Source organism: Pseudopodoces humilis, chromosome 30 (genome assembly GCF_049639895.1).
Source record: "Pseudopodoces humilis isolate 2021_Gansu_Grassland_sample_001 chromosome 30, ASM4963989v1, whole genome shotgun sequence".
Lineage (NCBI taxonomy): Eukaryota > Metazoa > Chordata > Aves > Passeriformes > Paridae > Pseudopodoces > Pseudopodoces humilis.
The window spans coordinates 1,868,219-1,882,795 of NC_142229.1; the positions used below are offsets into that span (position 1 = coordinate 1,868,219).

General features: G+C 59.2%; 2 protein-coding genes across 5 annotated transcripts; both read right to left on the reverse strand.

The window, feature by feature from the left end:
• PIWIL2 (piwi like RNA-mediated gene silencing 2) lies at window positions 1-9,584 on the reverse strand. Of its 4 annotated transcripts, none has more exons than XM_088068436.1 (21): window positions 9,376-9,584; window positions 9,189-9,297; window positions 8,701-8,841; window positions 8,516-8,626; window positions 8,157-8,274; window positions 7,950-8,068; window positions 7,762-7,842; window positions 7,477-7,590; window positions 7,177-7,365; window positions 6,926-7,010; window positions 6,733-6,819; window positions 6,498-6,638; window positions 6,304-6,417; window positions 5,632-5,820; window positions 5,058-5,159; window positions 4,861-4,980; window positions 4,173-4,261; window positions 3,779-3,884; window positions 2,563-2,816; window positions 1,755-1,862; window positions 1-831 (listed from the first exon to the last, which is right to left on the reverse strand). In XM_088068436.1, the coding sequence occupies exons 1-21, from the start codon at window positions 9,575-9,577 to the stop codon at window positions 675-677; spliced, it is 2,736 nt and encodes a 911-aa protein (XP_087924562.1). In that variant the 5' UTR covers window positions 9,578-9,584; the 3' UTR covers window positions 1-674. The 4 variants fall into 4 exon arrangements, with proteins under 4 accessions (XP_087924562.1, XP_087924565.1, XP_087924563.1 ...); XM_088068439.1 differs by having other exon boundaries at window positions 8,701-8,881; window positions 9,376-9,508; XM_088068437.1 differs by lacking the exon at window positions 8,516-8,626.
• Window positions 9,585-10,426: 842 nt separating this feature from the next.
• On the reverse strand, window positions 10,427-14,141 carry POLR3D (RNA polymerase III subunit D). The gene is made up of 9 exons (XM_088068440.1): window positions 14,101-14,141; window positions 13,324-13,489; window positions 13,146-13,189; window positions 12,592-12,737; window positions 12,384-12,511; window positions 12,079-12,250; window positions 11,748-11,995; window positions 11,067-11,219; window positions 10,427-10,851 (listed from the first exon to the last, which is right to left on the reverse strand). The coding sequence occupies exons 1-9, from the start codon at window positions 14,139-14,141 to the stop codon at window positions 10,729-10,731; spliced, it is 1,221 nt and encodes a 406-aa protein (XP_087924566.1). The 3' UTR covers window positions 10,427-10,728.
• Window positions 14,142-14,577: the final 436 nt, after the last annotated feature.

Sequence of the window (14,577 nt, forward strand, 5' to 3'; positions counted from 1 at the left end):
TGTCAGCAACGGTTTTATTGGAATGAACTAAAAAACTGGTTACAGTAAAGAGAAAAATCAGGGAATTCCAATTTGTCTTGACTAAGGCAGAAAAAGCACCCAAAATAGGTGAAAACTCAAACCTTTCCCTGGGGTAATGACCTGAATCGACAAAGAATTCTCCTTGGAAAACCAGTGACTCTTCAAGGACAGGAGAACTGGCCAAACTGGAGCTAGTTTGTTCAACAGCAGCTTGAAAAAGCCCAGGAAAAAAACCTTCAAACCTGCGTAGAAATGCAAGAAACTGGGGAGGAAAAAACCCCAAAATCTTTGGGATTTATATCCAGCACCTGCATAGGGATGAGCTGTGGGAGCAGCAGCACTTTTGGGGCTCATTAATTCAACCCCCTTTATGGGGAGGGCTGGAAACCAGCAGGATATTCCTTTGGGTTCATCCCCATGGAGATAATTCCCAAAAAACCCACAGCCCTGGGATGCTGTTGCAATCCCCAGCATCCTCTAAACCAACAAAGAATAAATTAACACCAAAACAGGGAATTGAGGAAGATCCCCCTCGGCGGGGAAGGGCAAACAGCAGCGGGTGGGGAGCGGAATTCTGGGTGCAATCCCCGTTTTCCCAGCGCCATCCCAGCTTTTTTCTGGGTTCAATCCTGGTTTTCCTGGGTCCTGGCAGGTTAAAGGAAGAAGAGCTGCTCGCTGAGGTGGGCGCTGGGCTCGTGGTGCAGGACCTGTCCCACCAGGAATGCCAATTTGTGGGCGTACTTGCAGGGGGCAGGGACACGGACGGTGCCCGGCCAGTTCCAGTACAGGTGACACAGCTTGAAGGTCAACCTGGGGACATGGAGGGAATTGGGATTTGGGATTCCTGGGAATGGGGATGGATCCAGTTCAGATCCCTCCCAGAATCTGCTCCCAGGTGTCCCTGGGAAGGGGGAAATGGGATTTGGGATTCCCAGGAATGGGAATGGATCCAGTTCAGATCCCACCCAGAATCTGCTCTCAGATAACCTTGGGAAGGGAGAACTGAGATTTGGGATTCCTGGGAATGGATCCAGGTCCAGATCCCTCCCAGATGTTCCTGGGAAGGGAGAAATGGGATTTGGGATTCCCAGGAATGGCGATGCACCCAGTTCAGATCCCACCCAGAATCTGCTCCCAGGTGTGTTTCTTCCAAAGGTTGGGAATGGGGTGAGCCAGGTGTGGTGCATCCAGGTCCTCCCAGTTCACCCAGTATGAGCAGCAGGCTCAGCCCAGTTCCTGCACAAGGACCTGTCCCCTCCAAACTGCCCCAGGGGCTGATTGAGACAAAAACCCCAAATTTGGGGGGGGGCTCAATGGGGTCCCCACCCTGACACAAGGCTGTTCTTCCTTCTGTGGGATACTGGAGGGGCTCTGGGATTCCTGCCCTTCCCTCTGGAATATTTTGGGGGGCTGTAGGATCTCAGGGACTCTGGGATTCCTGCACTTTTCCCTGGGTGATTTTGGGGGTCTCTCCCCTTCCCTCTGGAGGACTTTAGGGTTTTGTAGGAGCCCTGCAGTTATCCCTGCAGGGAACTGGGAGGACCTGGAATCCTGGGTAGCTGCAGAAATCCCTGCCCTTCCCTCTGGATGATTTTGAGGGTATCTCCTTCTCTCTGGAATATTTTGTGGGACTGTAGGATCTCAGGGACTCCTGCACGTTTCCCTGGGTGATTTAGGGAGTCTCTCCCATTCCCTCTGGAGGATTTTGGGGGGCTCAGGACCCCGCCCCTTACCTCTGGAGGTGCTCAGAGCTGAGGTTGGCTGTGTTCCACATGCAGATGTAGCGCGTAGGAACGCTGCAGCCCTGCCGCGAGTGATGGGCCAGCAGGAAGAAATCCTGCCTGGGAGGGCAAAACAAACCCCAAGTTTATTCTTTTCCACCCCAAAATGAGCATTTTTGTACCTCAGGGTGCTCTGAACCCCAGATTGGGCTTTTTCTTACATCCCAGAATGGTGGTTTTGAACCCCAAGGGTTTCACTTTTGGACTCCACAGAGATTTTTTTTCACCCTGAGGTGTTTTTACCACTATTTTTCTTTCACTCTGGGCTTTTTTTTTACACCCTGGGGTGGTTTTATAACCTTTTTTTTTTTTTTTTTTTTTGCATTCAAGGTGTTTTTATACTCCATAGCATCTTATTTTGTAAAAACAATAAATTAAAAAGTACCTTATGGTATTTTTACAACCAATTTTTCTGCATCTTGGGGGCCTTTTACACACCATTTTTTACACCTTGGGGTGGGTTTTTTTCCAACACCCTGGCCTATTTTTACAACAACTTCTTTGGCACCCTGGGATTTTTTCTTGCACCCTGAGGTTCTTTTTGCACCCTGGGCTATTTTCTACTTTTTTTTTGCACCCTGGGGTGGTTTTACAACCATTCCTTCACAACAAGGGTGGATTTTTTTTCCACCCTGGGGCATTTTCTTCTCAGTTTTTTTTACATCCAGGTTATTTTTTCCCCCCTGGGGGTGTTTTTTATCCCTCCCCAGGATGTTTTTTACCCCATCCCAGCTCCCCCAGCCCCAGCTCTGCCTCTCACCAGCCTGAGCTGGTGACGCTGTGGTCGATGACGGTGCCCAGGGGAGGGGACACGAACTCCTCTCCTGCCAGGCAGTAGAAGTTGGTGCTCAGCTGCTTCTGCACCACCACCACCACGAGGCTGGGCTGGTAATTTTGGAAGGTATGGAAGCTCTTCTGGAGCTGGGGCACCTCGTACTTGAGCACGGTGTCCAGCTGGGGGTCGGACACCCCGTCCCGGTACACCACGATCTTCATGGGCAGCGAGTGGTTCAGCTGAAGAGGGGGGAAAATCAGCTCGTTTTTACCTCCCTGCCACGCACAGGATTAGCTGAGGGAGGCAGGAAAATATCCCCTGGTCAGGTTTGGGTGTTCAGGGATGGAGCTGGGAATTTAACCCACACTGAGTTCCCCCCAAAATGCAGCTTGGGGGGGGGCGGGGTTGGGGAGGGCTGGGTTTGCATTAATCACAGAATTCCAGACTGATTTTGGGGGGAAGGAGCCTTAAAATCATCTCATTCCCCTCCTGCTGTGGGCAGGGACAGCTCCCACTGTCCCAGGGTGCTCCAGCCTGGCCTTGGGCACTGCCAGGGATCCAGAGGCTACTCTGGGAATTCCATCCCAGCCCCTCCCCACCCTCACAGCCAGGAATTCCCTCCCAATATCCCATCCAGCCCTGCCCTCTGGCAGTGGGAAGCCATTCCCTGTGTCCTGTCCCTCCAGGCCCTCCTGCCCAGCAAATTCCCAGTGCCCAGGGCTGTTCCTGCAGCATCCACAGAGGGATGAGAAAATAAAGCCAGAGAATTCTGGAATGGTTTGGGTTGGAAGGGACCTTAAAGCCCATCCCACCCCCTGCCATGGGCACGGACACCTCCCACCGTCCCAGGCTGCTCCAAGCTGGCTTTGGACACTTCCAGGGATGAGGCAGCCACAGCTTCTCTGGGAAAATCCCAAGAGCTGGGATTTTTGCTGGCCCTTGCCCTGTCACAGGCTGCTTTTCTCACGCTGGGGACAAGGGACAGGCCTTTGGGAGCTGTAACGCGGCACTTCCCTCCGAGCAAACTGATCCCGAGGCACGTTCCCGAGATAAGGATGAGCTGTGCCGGCTCCACATCCAGTCCAAAGGCTGCCAGGGAGCTTTGCTCCCCTGCACGTATCCAGGCTAGAAGTTTTGGGAAGTTTTCCCTTTGTTTTGAGGGAATTTGGAAGCACAGGAGGGTGGTTTTGGTCAGCCTCACCTCATAGAAGCGCTTGAGGGCTTGGGAGAGGCAGAGCCGGAGGCTGTCGGCGATTTCCTGGTGGGGCATCTGGAAAACCACCCTGGAGTACCACTTGGTGAGGGTGCTGGGGATGGAACAGGAATGAGCACCAGGAACCCCCCCAGCTCCAGGCAAAGTCCACTGAGGTCTTGTGCAACCCCAAAGTGTCCCCGGTTCAGCATTCCCAGCCCTTTCCCTGGCGATTCCCGACACAAACACGCCGGGGGAGACCTTGCTGAGCGCAGCAGCTCAGGGACAGCAGCATCCTCACACCCCTCCTGGCCAAGGAATGGGGTTCTGGAATGGGATATCCTCCAGATTCCAAGGGCAGAGCAGGAAAACGCCTTCCCCCCTTTCCCAGGAAGCCACGTACTGGTTCATGCTGGCCACAAAGCCGATGACAGAGCGCATCCCTTGGCTCCGGCTGTGGTGGATGTCCATGCCCACAACCATCAGCTGCTTCTGGGGAGGGGAACAGAGGTGGGATTTAGGGATAATGGATGGGGAAAGGCAGGTTTAGGGATAATGGAGGGGACAAGGTAGATTTAGGGATAATGGAGGGGGAAAGGCAGGTTTAAGGATAATGGAGGGGACAAGGTAGATTTAGGGATAATGGAGGGGGAAAGGCAGGTTTAAGGATAATGGAGGGGACAAGGCAGGTTTAGGGATAACAGAGGGGGAAAGGCAGGTGGGATTTAGGGATAATGGAGCGGGAAAGGCAGGTTTAGGGATAATGGTGGGGAAAGGCAGGTGGGATTTAGGGATAATGGAGCGGGAAAGGCAGGTTTAGGGATAATGGTGGGGAAAGGCAGGTTTAGGGATAATGGAGGGGGAAAGGCAGGTGGGATTTAGGGATAATGTCCATGCCCACAACCCTCAGCTGCTTCAGGAAGAGGAAGAAACAGCCAGGTGGGATTAAGGGATAAGTCAGACACCTCCAGGCTCGGATCCCTACAGCTCCAAGGGACTCACACACCCCCAAGAAAAGCCAACCCTGATTCTCCAGCTGGTTCACCCAATTCACCCCCTCCCAGGCTCATCCCAGGGTTTTCCTGCCTTACCAGTGGGATATCAACCCCCCAGAGCTGCCCGCCCAGCTTGCAGTTGATCTGCAGCAGAACTTTCTGCACCACGCTCCTAATCTTGCCAGGATGGCCCGTGAGGGACTGGGCGTTGATGACCTACGGAGAGCAAAAACACAGGGAAAAGTGAGGCTGGAGACAGCCACGGATTCCTGGGAATGGGGGTCCCAACCCACCTGGGAGGGCACCGGGGTCTGCACACAGCAGAGCTTCTTGACGGCCCCGTAGATGTCGTCCCGGCTGCCCGGGATGATGCACAGGAGCAGCTGCACCTTGTCCTGAGGGGAATCATGGAATTGTTCAGGCTGGAAAAGCCCTCCTGGATCATTGAGTCAAACCTAAGGTCACCAATAGCCCACGTGCCCAGGTGTCACATCCACACCTCCAGGGATGGGGACTCCACCACCTCCCTGGGCTGCCCCATTCCCATATTTAACAACTCTTTCCATGAAAAAATTCCTCCTGCCTAATCCATCCCCATTCCTGGAAATCTCAAATCCCATTTCCCCCTTCCCAAGGACAGGGACATCTGGGAGCAGATTCTGGGAGGGATCTGAACCTCCTGCTGCCTCCCCTGGCACAGCTTGAGGCCATTCCCTCCTGTCCTTCGTTCCTAACCCTCAACTGACTTCACCCTCCTGTCACGGATTTTTAGGGAAAAACGAAGTTCCGCTGAGCCCCCTCTACTCCAGGCCCGGTGCTCCCATCCCACCTTCCCAATGATCCCCCAGGGATGTCCCCACCCCTCACCTGGCTTCCCAGAGAACTCTGGATGGTCCTGACGTAGGTCTCGATGCGGTCGTCCCGCAGCTCCTGCACCGTGGGCTGTCCCACCTGCATTCCCATGGCTCCACAGCTGCTCCTCATGGCCACCAGCAGGTCCTTGGCCAGGTGCTGCAGCCGCTTGGGATACATCAGGAGCCAGGAATTGATGGAGATCTGGGAGAGAAGCCAGGACAGGCCGTGGTTTGGAGGTGTTTCTGCAGCTCCCAGTCCATGCAGCACATTCCTGTTTGGGAGAGGAGAAACCCACGGAGCACAGAGGGAAATTTGGGAGGGGAAAACTGGGCCTAGAGGAAGCTGGAGGACAGCAGGGATTTTGGGAGAGGAAAATTTGGGAGAGGCAATTCGGGCCAAGAGGAACTTGCAGCACAGAGGGGAATCTGGGAAAGGAAAAGTGGCCCAAGAGAAATTTAGATCAAATTCCATCCAATTCCTGCATGTGAAAGGCTCCCTCCACCCTGGGATGGGGTGGAAAAGCCAACACCACAGCCACATACCTCCAACTCCTTTGAAAAACAGCCTGGAGTGCAAATCCAACATAAACAAGGGAAGGGTTTGTGCTGGAAGCGGCTCAGCCAGAATGCCAGCACTCAGGAAAACTCATCCCAGCTTCCCAAAGCAGGGGAAGCTGCTGCTCACCACGGCGATGGGCACTTCCTTCGTCACCTCCCGGTGCCAGCCCAGGTCCTCGGCGGGAAGGAAGGAGCGGTGCCGGAGGTTGATCCGCTCCACGGGCAGGATGTGACCCTGGGTCTGGGCAGAGCGGGAATCTCCGGAGCTGCCTCCACCACCTCCATACCCAGAGGGAAGGCCGGGAGCCCCTCAGCCCTTACCCTGTAGATATCCGTGTCCAGGCACAGCCCCCAGCGCTCCAGCTCCCGGGAAGCGTCCGGAGTCTCCCGGATGCGGGACAGGAGGCTGGTGAGGCGCCGGTAGTGCTGCTGGGGGCTCTGGATCATCTCCCACATCACCTCCTGCACCAGGAACACCCAGCAGGGTGAGGGAGGGCTTGGGGCTCCCCCCAAACCCTCGGGAAAGCTGGGATGAGGGGATGAGACAAGCTCTGACTTTCAGCATCCGACTGTTCTTGCGGAGGTCAGAGAGCCCGGTGAGGAAGGTGAGCTCCGGCACGAGCAGCACCAACTCCAGCTGGCGCTGCAGGGAGGGACAGGCACTGTCAGCATTCCAGGGCTTGGGAATCCCTGCTCTCCAGGGGCTGGAGGAGCCCAGAGCAGCCTGTGGATCTCCATGCCTGGCTCACCTTCCCCTCTGGCAGCAGTTTCTCCTTGGGCTTGTGGACGAGCAGCGGCTGGTCCAGCTCCCTGATGGTGATCCCGTAGGTCTGGCTGGAAAAACAGCATCGTCACACAACGCCGGAATGCCGGTTCAGAATGGATCTCACAGAACACTCAATCCCAAATCCCGGCTGCGGGAAACCTCCCTGCTCCCGCACCTGGGATCAGCACGGAGCCCTTCCCATTCCCACGGGACGAGGCAGCAGCTCCTCCTCACCTGTAGTACTCCACAAAGGTGATCTCCTGGCCGCTGGCCAGGGTGAAAGTGTCCTTGGGGGTCTTGTCCCAGTCGATGTCGTCCACGCGATAGGTGCGGTTGTTGTAGCGGGTCATGACCACGGTCCCCACCAGCTGCTTGGTGCACTCATCCTGGAACGTCCTCTGGCTCTGGGAGTGGATGGTTTGCCTGGGAAAAGAGGAGAAGTGTGGAACGCCTCCCCTCCCTATCCCAAAAATAAAGCACGTTTTGCAGCACCCTCGTCCCCAAAGCTTTTGGGGTTTTTGCCGCTCCTCTCACATCATGCTCAGGACAGAGTCGCTGCGGATGATCTTGTGGATGGCGTCCACCATGAGGAAGAGCCCTCCGTCCTTCCTACGGATGCTGACAGCGTATCCCGGCCAGATATGGAGGCTGTGTCCAGAGGGAAACAGACCTGGGTTAACCCAGAGCAGCCAAGGAATACCCAAAACTCAGGGATTTATTTCAGCTTCTCAGAACAGCTGCTCCAAAGTCAGAGCTGACCTGGGAAAACTTCCCAGTTTCCAGGGATGATCCTGTGGGAAGGAAGATGCCAGCACCCACCTGTATTTCTGTAGAGTGGTGGCCTGGGCAGGCTCGAAAAAATGTCGCCCAACCAGGCTCATGTTTAGGATTTTCATCACCCTAAGGAAGAAAGAGCAGGAAAAGGAGAAATGGATGAGGACTGGCAGGAGGAAGGAGGAAAGGAGTCTCCTCCCTGGAACTCACGGAGGGTCTCTTTGGCCTCTCACCTGCGGAAAACCACGTTATAAAAGGGGATGCAGAGATCCGAGCTGGGCTCCAGGATTTTGGTCATCTGGATGTTGATGGAAATCTCCTCGTTGTTCTTCCTCCGAGCCTTCACACTGACCTTTGGCAGGGCCAGAAGGGGTTCTCCAACCCAAAACAGGGGCACCCCTGTACCCCCAAACTGGGTGAGACCCCGCCCCGCCCCTTACCTTGGGGATCTGGATGGGCAGGAAGAGGATGGAGCCGTCGAAGGCCATCACGTCCCCAGTGACGGCACACTGCTCCTTCAGCATGGCAAAGCGGGCACTCTTGCACTCCACCTCAGGGCTGGGGGCACACAGGGCCTGTTCTCCCTCCTCTGCCTCCCCCAGACCTTGCTCAGCCCCCCAAAAATCCCCCCCAAAGAAAACCCAGAGCTCCTTGTTGCACTGGGGCCGCTCCACCTCATGGCAGTCTGGACAGCAGGAGGGACACTGAGGGCTTTGCCCTCAGTCGGGGACACCCCGACCTCAAGGAGCTTTGGGGGACCTTCGAGGGGCTGTGGGGGACCCCGGTCCCCCATTATCACCTGAAAGTCACGTGGTACTGGTAGACAGCTTCATTCTGGCAGTGGATCTTTACAAAGTTCAGCCCCACGGACACGGGGGCTCCCTTCCCCACCGGCTTCGTCCCCTGTGTCCTGCGAGGGACAGGGGTCAGCAGCGACCCAGCAACACCCGGACCCCAAAACGAGGGGCTGGGGCCATCACTTACGGCCTGGCAGCAGCTGGGGGGGTCTCCAGGGTGGGCAGGGGCGTCGGGCAGGGCTGGGGGCCGGGCGGGCACGGGACGGGCACAGCGGCGGCTCTTCCAGGCTGGGTGGGCAGCGTGTCCCCTCTGCCTCTCCACAGGATCCTGCGTCCCCAGGGCGAACTGGGGTGAGCCCTGGCACACGCTGGGGACACAGCGGGGCTGTCCTGGCTGCAAACCCCCAGCCATGACCCCGACCCCCGGAATTCCCCTACTCCTGCCCCACAGCAGCCTGGGGGGGCTCAAAACAGCCAATATTTGCGATAAAGGGATAGGAGGGACAGCGGAGATGGGGAAGACAGAGGGAATAAGGGAACGGGGCGGACATATGAGGCATGGGAAGAGAGAGGGGATGAAAGGGGAGAAGGAACGGGGGCAGGGAAGATGGAGAGGAGGACCCAGAGGAGGGTGAGCACTGAGGATTTAGGGCTTTAGGGGTGTGATGGACTCACTGCCCACGAGTGGGGAGCGCCGCCAGTGCTGCCCCTTTGTCCTCCTGCTGCTGCTGCTGCACCGGGCCGGGCCGAGCCAGAGCCTTCCCATCGCCAACACCACCCCGGCCTGCGTGAGCACGGGCACCGTGAGCACCGGGGCTCGGCTGGTGCCCTCCGCCCCCCCCCCCCCACCACCGGCACCTACCGAGGGGCCTCTCCAGAGGCCGCTCATCCAGGCCCAGCCCGCGGAACAACGCGGGTAAGGGCGACGACGGGGGTCGGGGCTGGGCGGGGCCGGGCGAGGGCAGGCGAGAGGAGAAGGCCGAGAGGCCGCGGAGCCCCCGAGCCATGGGGACGGCCGGGCCGAGCCCGGGCCCGGGCGGGCGGGAGGGCCGCGGCGCGGCCATGATCGCCCCGTCGAGGCGCACCCGGAGCCGCGGCCACGCCGCCGCCGCCGCCCCGAGCGCACGCGCGGCCCCGCCCACGCGGCGCTGATTGGACGGCGCTGAGGACACGCCCACGCCGCGGCGCCCCCTGGCGGAGCGAGAAGCGGGCCCTGAGGGCAGCGCGCGAGAAAAGGGCGCGGGTGCGAAAGGGGGCGTGGTCAAATGGGGGGTGTGGTTATGTAAATTAGCGCGTGGGCATGATGGGAGGAAAGGAAGCTGCGATGGGGGCGGGAAGGGGTGGGGGGGATGATGTGGGATTGGGGGATAAAATGGGACGGGCAGGGGAGGGTGAAGATGGAATTGGGGGACTAAAGGGGGTTGGGGTGGGAACAGGAGTAATATGGGATGGGCAAGAGAGGGTTAAGAAGGGATTCGGGGGATGGGATGGGATGGGGCGGGAGAGGGCAGGAGAGGGGGTGAGAAGGAATTGGAGGGGTAAAATGGGCCAGGAAACTGGGGGTAGGTGGGGATGGGGTGGGAAGCAAGGGTAATATGGGATGGGGAGGACAGGCTGTGATGGGGCAGGAGTGTGGGATAATATGGAATTGGGAGGGTAAGGTCAGATATGGGGGGATTTAAACGGGATGCGGTGGGAACAGCAGGGTTTAAGATGGGATAGGGTGGGAGATCAACATGATCACCCTGCCTAGGTGGTTGGTGCCCCCCATCCCTGCTCCCTGCCCAGGGGCTGGTGGCACCCAGGGAACTCTGTCTCCCTGTCACCCCCCAGGACAGGGTGGGGGTCACCCGCTGCAGCCATGCCCAGGGACCCCAAGGCCTCGCAGGGCTCAGCAAAGGTGACAGAACAAGACCGAGCAGCCCCACGCAGGGGGAAAAGAGGTTTTATTCCAGGTTTTTCCCCCAGGACAGTGTGTCCTGCTCCCAGCAAAGCTGGGGGACACACCACAGTCCCACACATCCCGAGATCCCCGTTTGGCACTGGGGGGAAGCTGCCGGTTTGGGGGACACAGCCTGACACCCCGCGGGGCTGGAAGGTGGTGGGAGCTGCCTCTGCGCTCACACCTGCACAAGCCCCCTCCCCACGTCCCAAAGGCACATCTGGAGGGGCTGAGGATCTGTCCCCGGGGGCTGGGGGGCCGGGACCCCCTCGGCTACCGGTGCCGGTGCTCCAGGAGAGCCTCAAAATCCGGGGAACAGACCAGCTTGTGCCGCACATGGCCCAGCACAATCATCTCGCCCGTCCGGTTGTCCCCGATGCCGACGGACACCAGCTCCTGTTCCGTGCGGGAGAAACACCCATGAGCAGCCCAATGCCACAGGAATCCCTGGGAGATTCCAATGCTGAGCCTGGAGATGTCCCCAGAGGGGGCCGTCAGGAGCCTTCCCCACCGTGACCACAGGGAAGGGATGCCCAAGAGCCAGCACGACCCCATGGGGGGTTACCTCAGGGTGAAACCCCCCAAATCGGGTCCCAGTGTCCCTTCCATACCTGTAGGAAGGAGCAGGGGGTGCCCATGGTCACATCCAGGGTCACCTTGCCCAGCACCAGCTGCACTTTTCCTGACTTTCGGATGAGCAGTTTCCCCACCTGCCCCTCGGGGAGATCGGCCAGGGTGCAGGTGTTCTCTGCCTGCTTCGCCTCCTGCCACGGCACAGTGGGACTGGGATCACCCCACGGGACTGGGTCACACCAAGGGACTGGGATCACCCCAAGGGACTGGGTCACACCAAGGAACTGGGATCACACCATGGGGTTGGGATCACAGCATAGGACTGGGATCACCCCATAGAATGGGGAGGACAGCACCATGGGATGAGGGGACAGCACAGGATTGGAGGGGAAAGGACACCATGGGATGGGGGAGGACATCATGGGACAGCAGGGAAGTCACCACGGGACCAGGGAAGATGACACCATGGGATGAGGGGGAGACATCATGGGATGTGGGGGAAAGGACACCACGGGATGCGGGGGACAGTGACACCATGGAATGGAGAGACATCACAGGATGGGGTGGAAAGGACATCATGGGATGGGGATGAGAGACATCACAGGATGGGGTGGAAAGGACACCACAGGATGAGGGGACATCCTCATGGGCTTGGGGGAGATGACTCCAAAGGAGGGATCCCACCCCAGGATGAGGGGACACCCCCACCGAGCCCCTACCTGGCTCTTCTCCTGCTTCACCACCACCACCTGCCCGTCCTCGTTGTGCAGCTCGGATTTGATGGGTTTGGAGTCGTGGGTGGGGGGCTGCCCGGGCAGGGTGTCGGGAAGCTGCAGGAACACCAGCTCCTCCTCGGCCGCCAGGCTCAGCCGCTGCAGCAGCTCGGCCGCCGACACATCCCGCGGGAATCCGGGGGGGCCCTTGGGCTGAGCCGGCTTGGGATCCTCCTCACACGGCTCTTCCTTCACTGCAGAGGTGGTGCATGGGCACGGGGAAAAGGGGGACACCCCCAGCTTGTCCCCGCTGTGTCCCCAGCCCTCCCCAGCCCACCTTTCACCACTGGTGGGTCCAGCTCCATCTTCTCCTCCTTGGATCCAGGGAGCCATGGCTGCGTGTCCTCCTGCTCTGCCGCCTCCTCCTTGAAGAGCCACCCCGAGTGTGCCAGGGGCAGCTGCACCGGCTTGTTCCGGATGTCGTTCTTCAGTCCCGGGTCATCCAGGAACTGTGGGGACAGGCAGGGGACACTCAGCACGGTTGTGGTGGCACAGGGGACACTCAGCATTGCCCTGATGGGACAGGGGACACTCAGCACCACCCCGGTGGCACCAAAGCCACCCCCTTCTCTGCCCACTGACATCGTCCTTCTGCAGCATCCGCAGGATCTGCTTCGTCTCCTCGTCTGTCTCCCGCTTCTCCTTCTTGATGTTGATGATGTGGGAAGGGCCAAAGTCAGACATGTCCACATTCTTGTCCCAGGAGCCTGCTGGAGGACAGAGGAGCAGCCCAGGGTCACCCCAGGTGGGACCCCCATCCCCCCAAAAAGCAGAGGGAAGCTCCCCTTACCTTTCTTCTTCATCATTTCAGCAGGGCCCTGCTCGAAGATGGAGTGGGACTGGATGACCTCGGGCCGGCCCCGGCCCCGGCTGTGCCCATCCCGCTGCCGCTCCCGCTCCTTCTTCTCCTTCTTGACCGACACGTCCTCCCGGGGCCTGTGGGGCAGGGAGGTGGCAAATCACCCCCAGCCCATCCCAGGACATGGATTGTTTTGGAAGAGACCTCTGGACATCACCCAGAGATACTTGCATGGATATTTGAGATATTTATGTGGATATTTGGGATATTTATATGGGTGTCTGAGGCATTTCCATGGATATTTGGGATATTTATATGGGTGTCTGAGACATTCCCATGGATACTTGGGATTTTTATATGGATCAATGGGATCCCCTCTCACTCCTCCCTTCTCCAGACCAGCCAGGCCCAATTCCCACAGTCTCTTCCTCAGAGAGATGTTCCAGACCCCAAATCATCCCTGTGCCCCCCATTTTACCCACGGGGACCCGCTTGCTGGCAAATCCTCCCCCGCCCCCTCTGGAAACAATCCCAAGGCCACTCACTCCTCCTTGATCTTCCTGCTGATGATGTTGGGGGTGAAGGTTTTCTGTGGCCAAGAGCAGAGAGAAAAAGTCACTCCCAAAACCGTGCCCGGGGTCTCTCAGCACCCACCCCCAGCCTCGCCAGGGCAGGACATTGTGTGACCCCAATTTGGGGAGGGGGTGGGGGGGTGACACTCACCTTCTTAACGCCCCCCAGGGTGAGGTCTCGGGAGCGGATGGAGGGCAGGCGGCCCGGGTTGAGGGGGGCGGCTGCGGGGCGCCTGCCCAGCACCCCCCGGGCCCCCGGGAGCCCCGGCCGGAGGCTGCCGGGGGGGCCGGAGCTGCCAGAGCCCCCCTCGGCCATCCTGGGGGGAGGGGACACGCTCAGGGACACCCGGGGGGTTCGAGGGGGGGTCCTGCACCCCCAAACAGAGCCCAAATAATGAACCCCCGAAGAGGGTCCACGTGTAGCCCCCTCCACTGAGGGGTCGTGTCCCCCCTGCACCCTCCAGGAGCCACTTGTGCCCCCCTCCCCAGCTTTCTCAGCCCCCCCATACACCCCCAAACAGGGCCCGTTTGTCGCCCCCTCCCCAGGGGTCTCAGCCCCCGCGATCCCCCTGCTCTCCCCTGCCAGAGGGTCTCAGTGTCCCCCCCGTTCCCCCCAGGACCCCCTTACCCCCACTCCCCAGGGGTTCAGACCCCCATTACCCACTCACACCCCCCAGAAGTCACTCGCAGCCCCCTCCTCACGGGCCTCAGACCCCCAGGGGCCCCCTGCGCCCCCTCCCCAGGGGTCTCAGGCCCCTCCTTGTCCCCTTTACCCACTCTCACCCCTCTCCCCAGCATTCTCACCCTCCTATACACCCCCAATCAGGACCCACTCTCCCTCCGCTCCTCAGCGGTCTCACTCCCCTCTTCGCACCCCTCAGGACCCCCCCGACCCCCCCAAAATCCTCCCCGCCACGCCGCCCCTTACCCTGCCCGGGCAGCCACGGGCTCGCCGCCCCCTCTGCGCATGCGTCACGCACGGCGCGCTCTTCCTGGAGTGACGCTGCCGCCGCCATCTTTGCTGAGGGGACGGCGGGCTGGGCAATGAGCCGCCATCTTTGTGGTTGGCATTGCCCAACCCTACGTGAAGGCGGCGGCGCCATCTTTGTGACGGGCAGTGCCCGGTTCTCCGGACTGGGACCGGAGGCAGCGCTGGGGGGACATTTTTTGGGGGGTCCTTCATTTAACACCCTCACGGGATTCCTGCAGTGCAACCACCCCCTCAGGGCCCTCTGCAGCCTCGCAGCCGGTATCCCCACAGAGGGGGTTCATGGGTGGGTATCCCCTCGCAGAAATTTGGGGGGCAATGAGGTTTTTGGGGAGCTCTCACACCCGCCCACCCGATAAAAGCTTTGTCCCTCCAAGAAAGGTGTTCACTACGTGCAAAACCAAAAGTCCGTCCGTC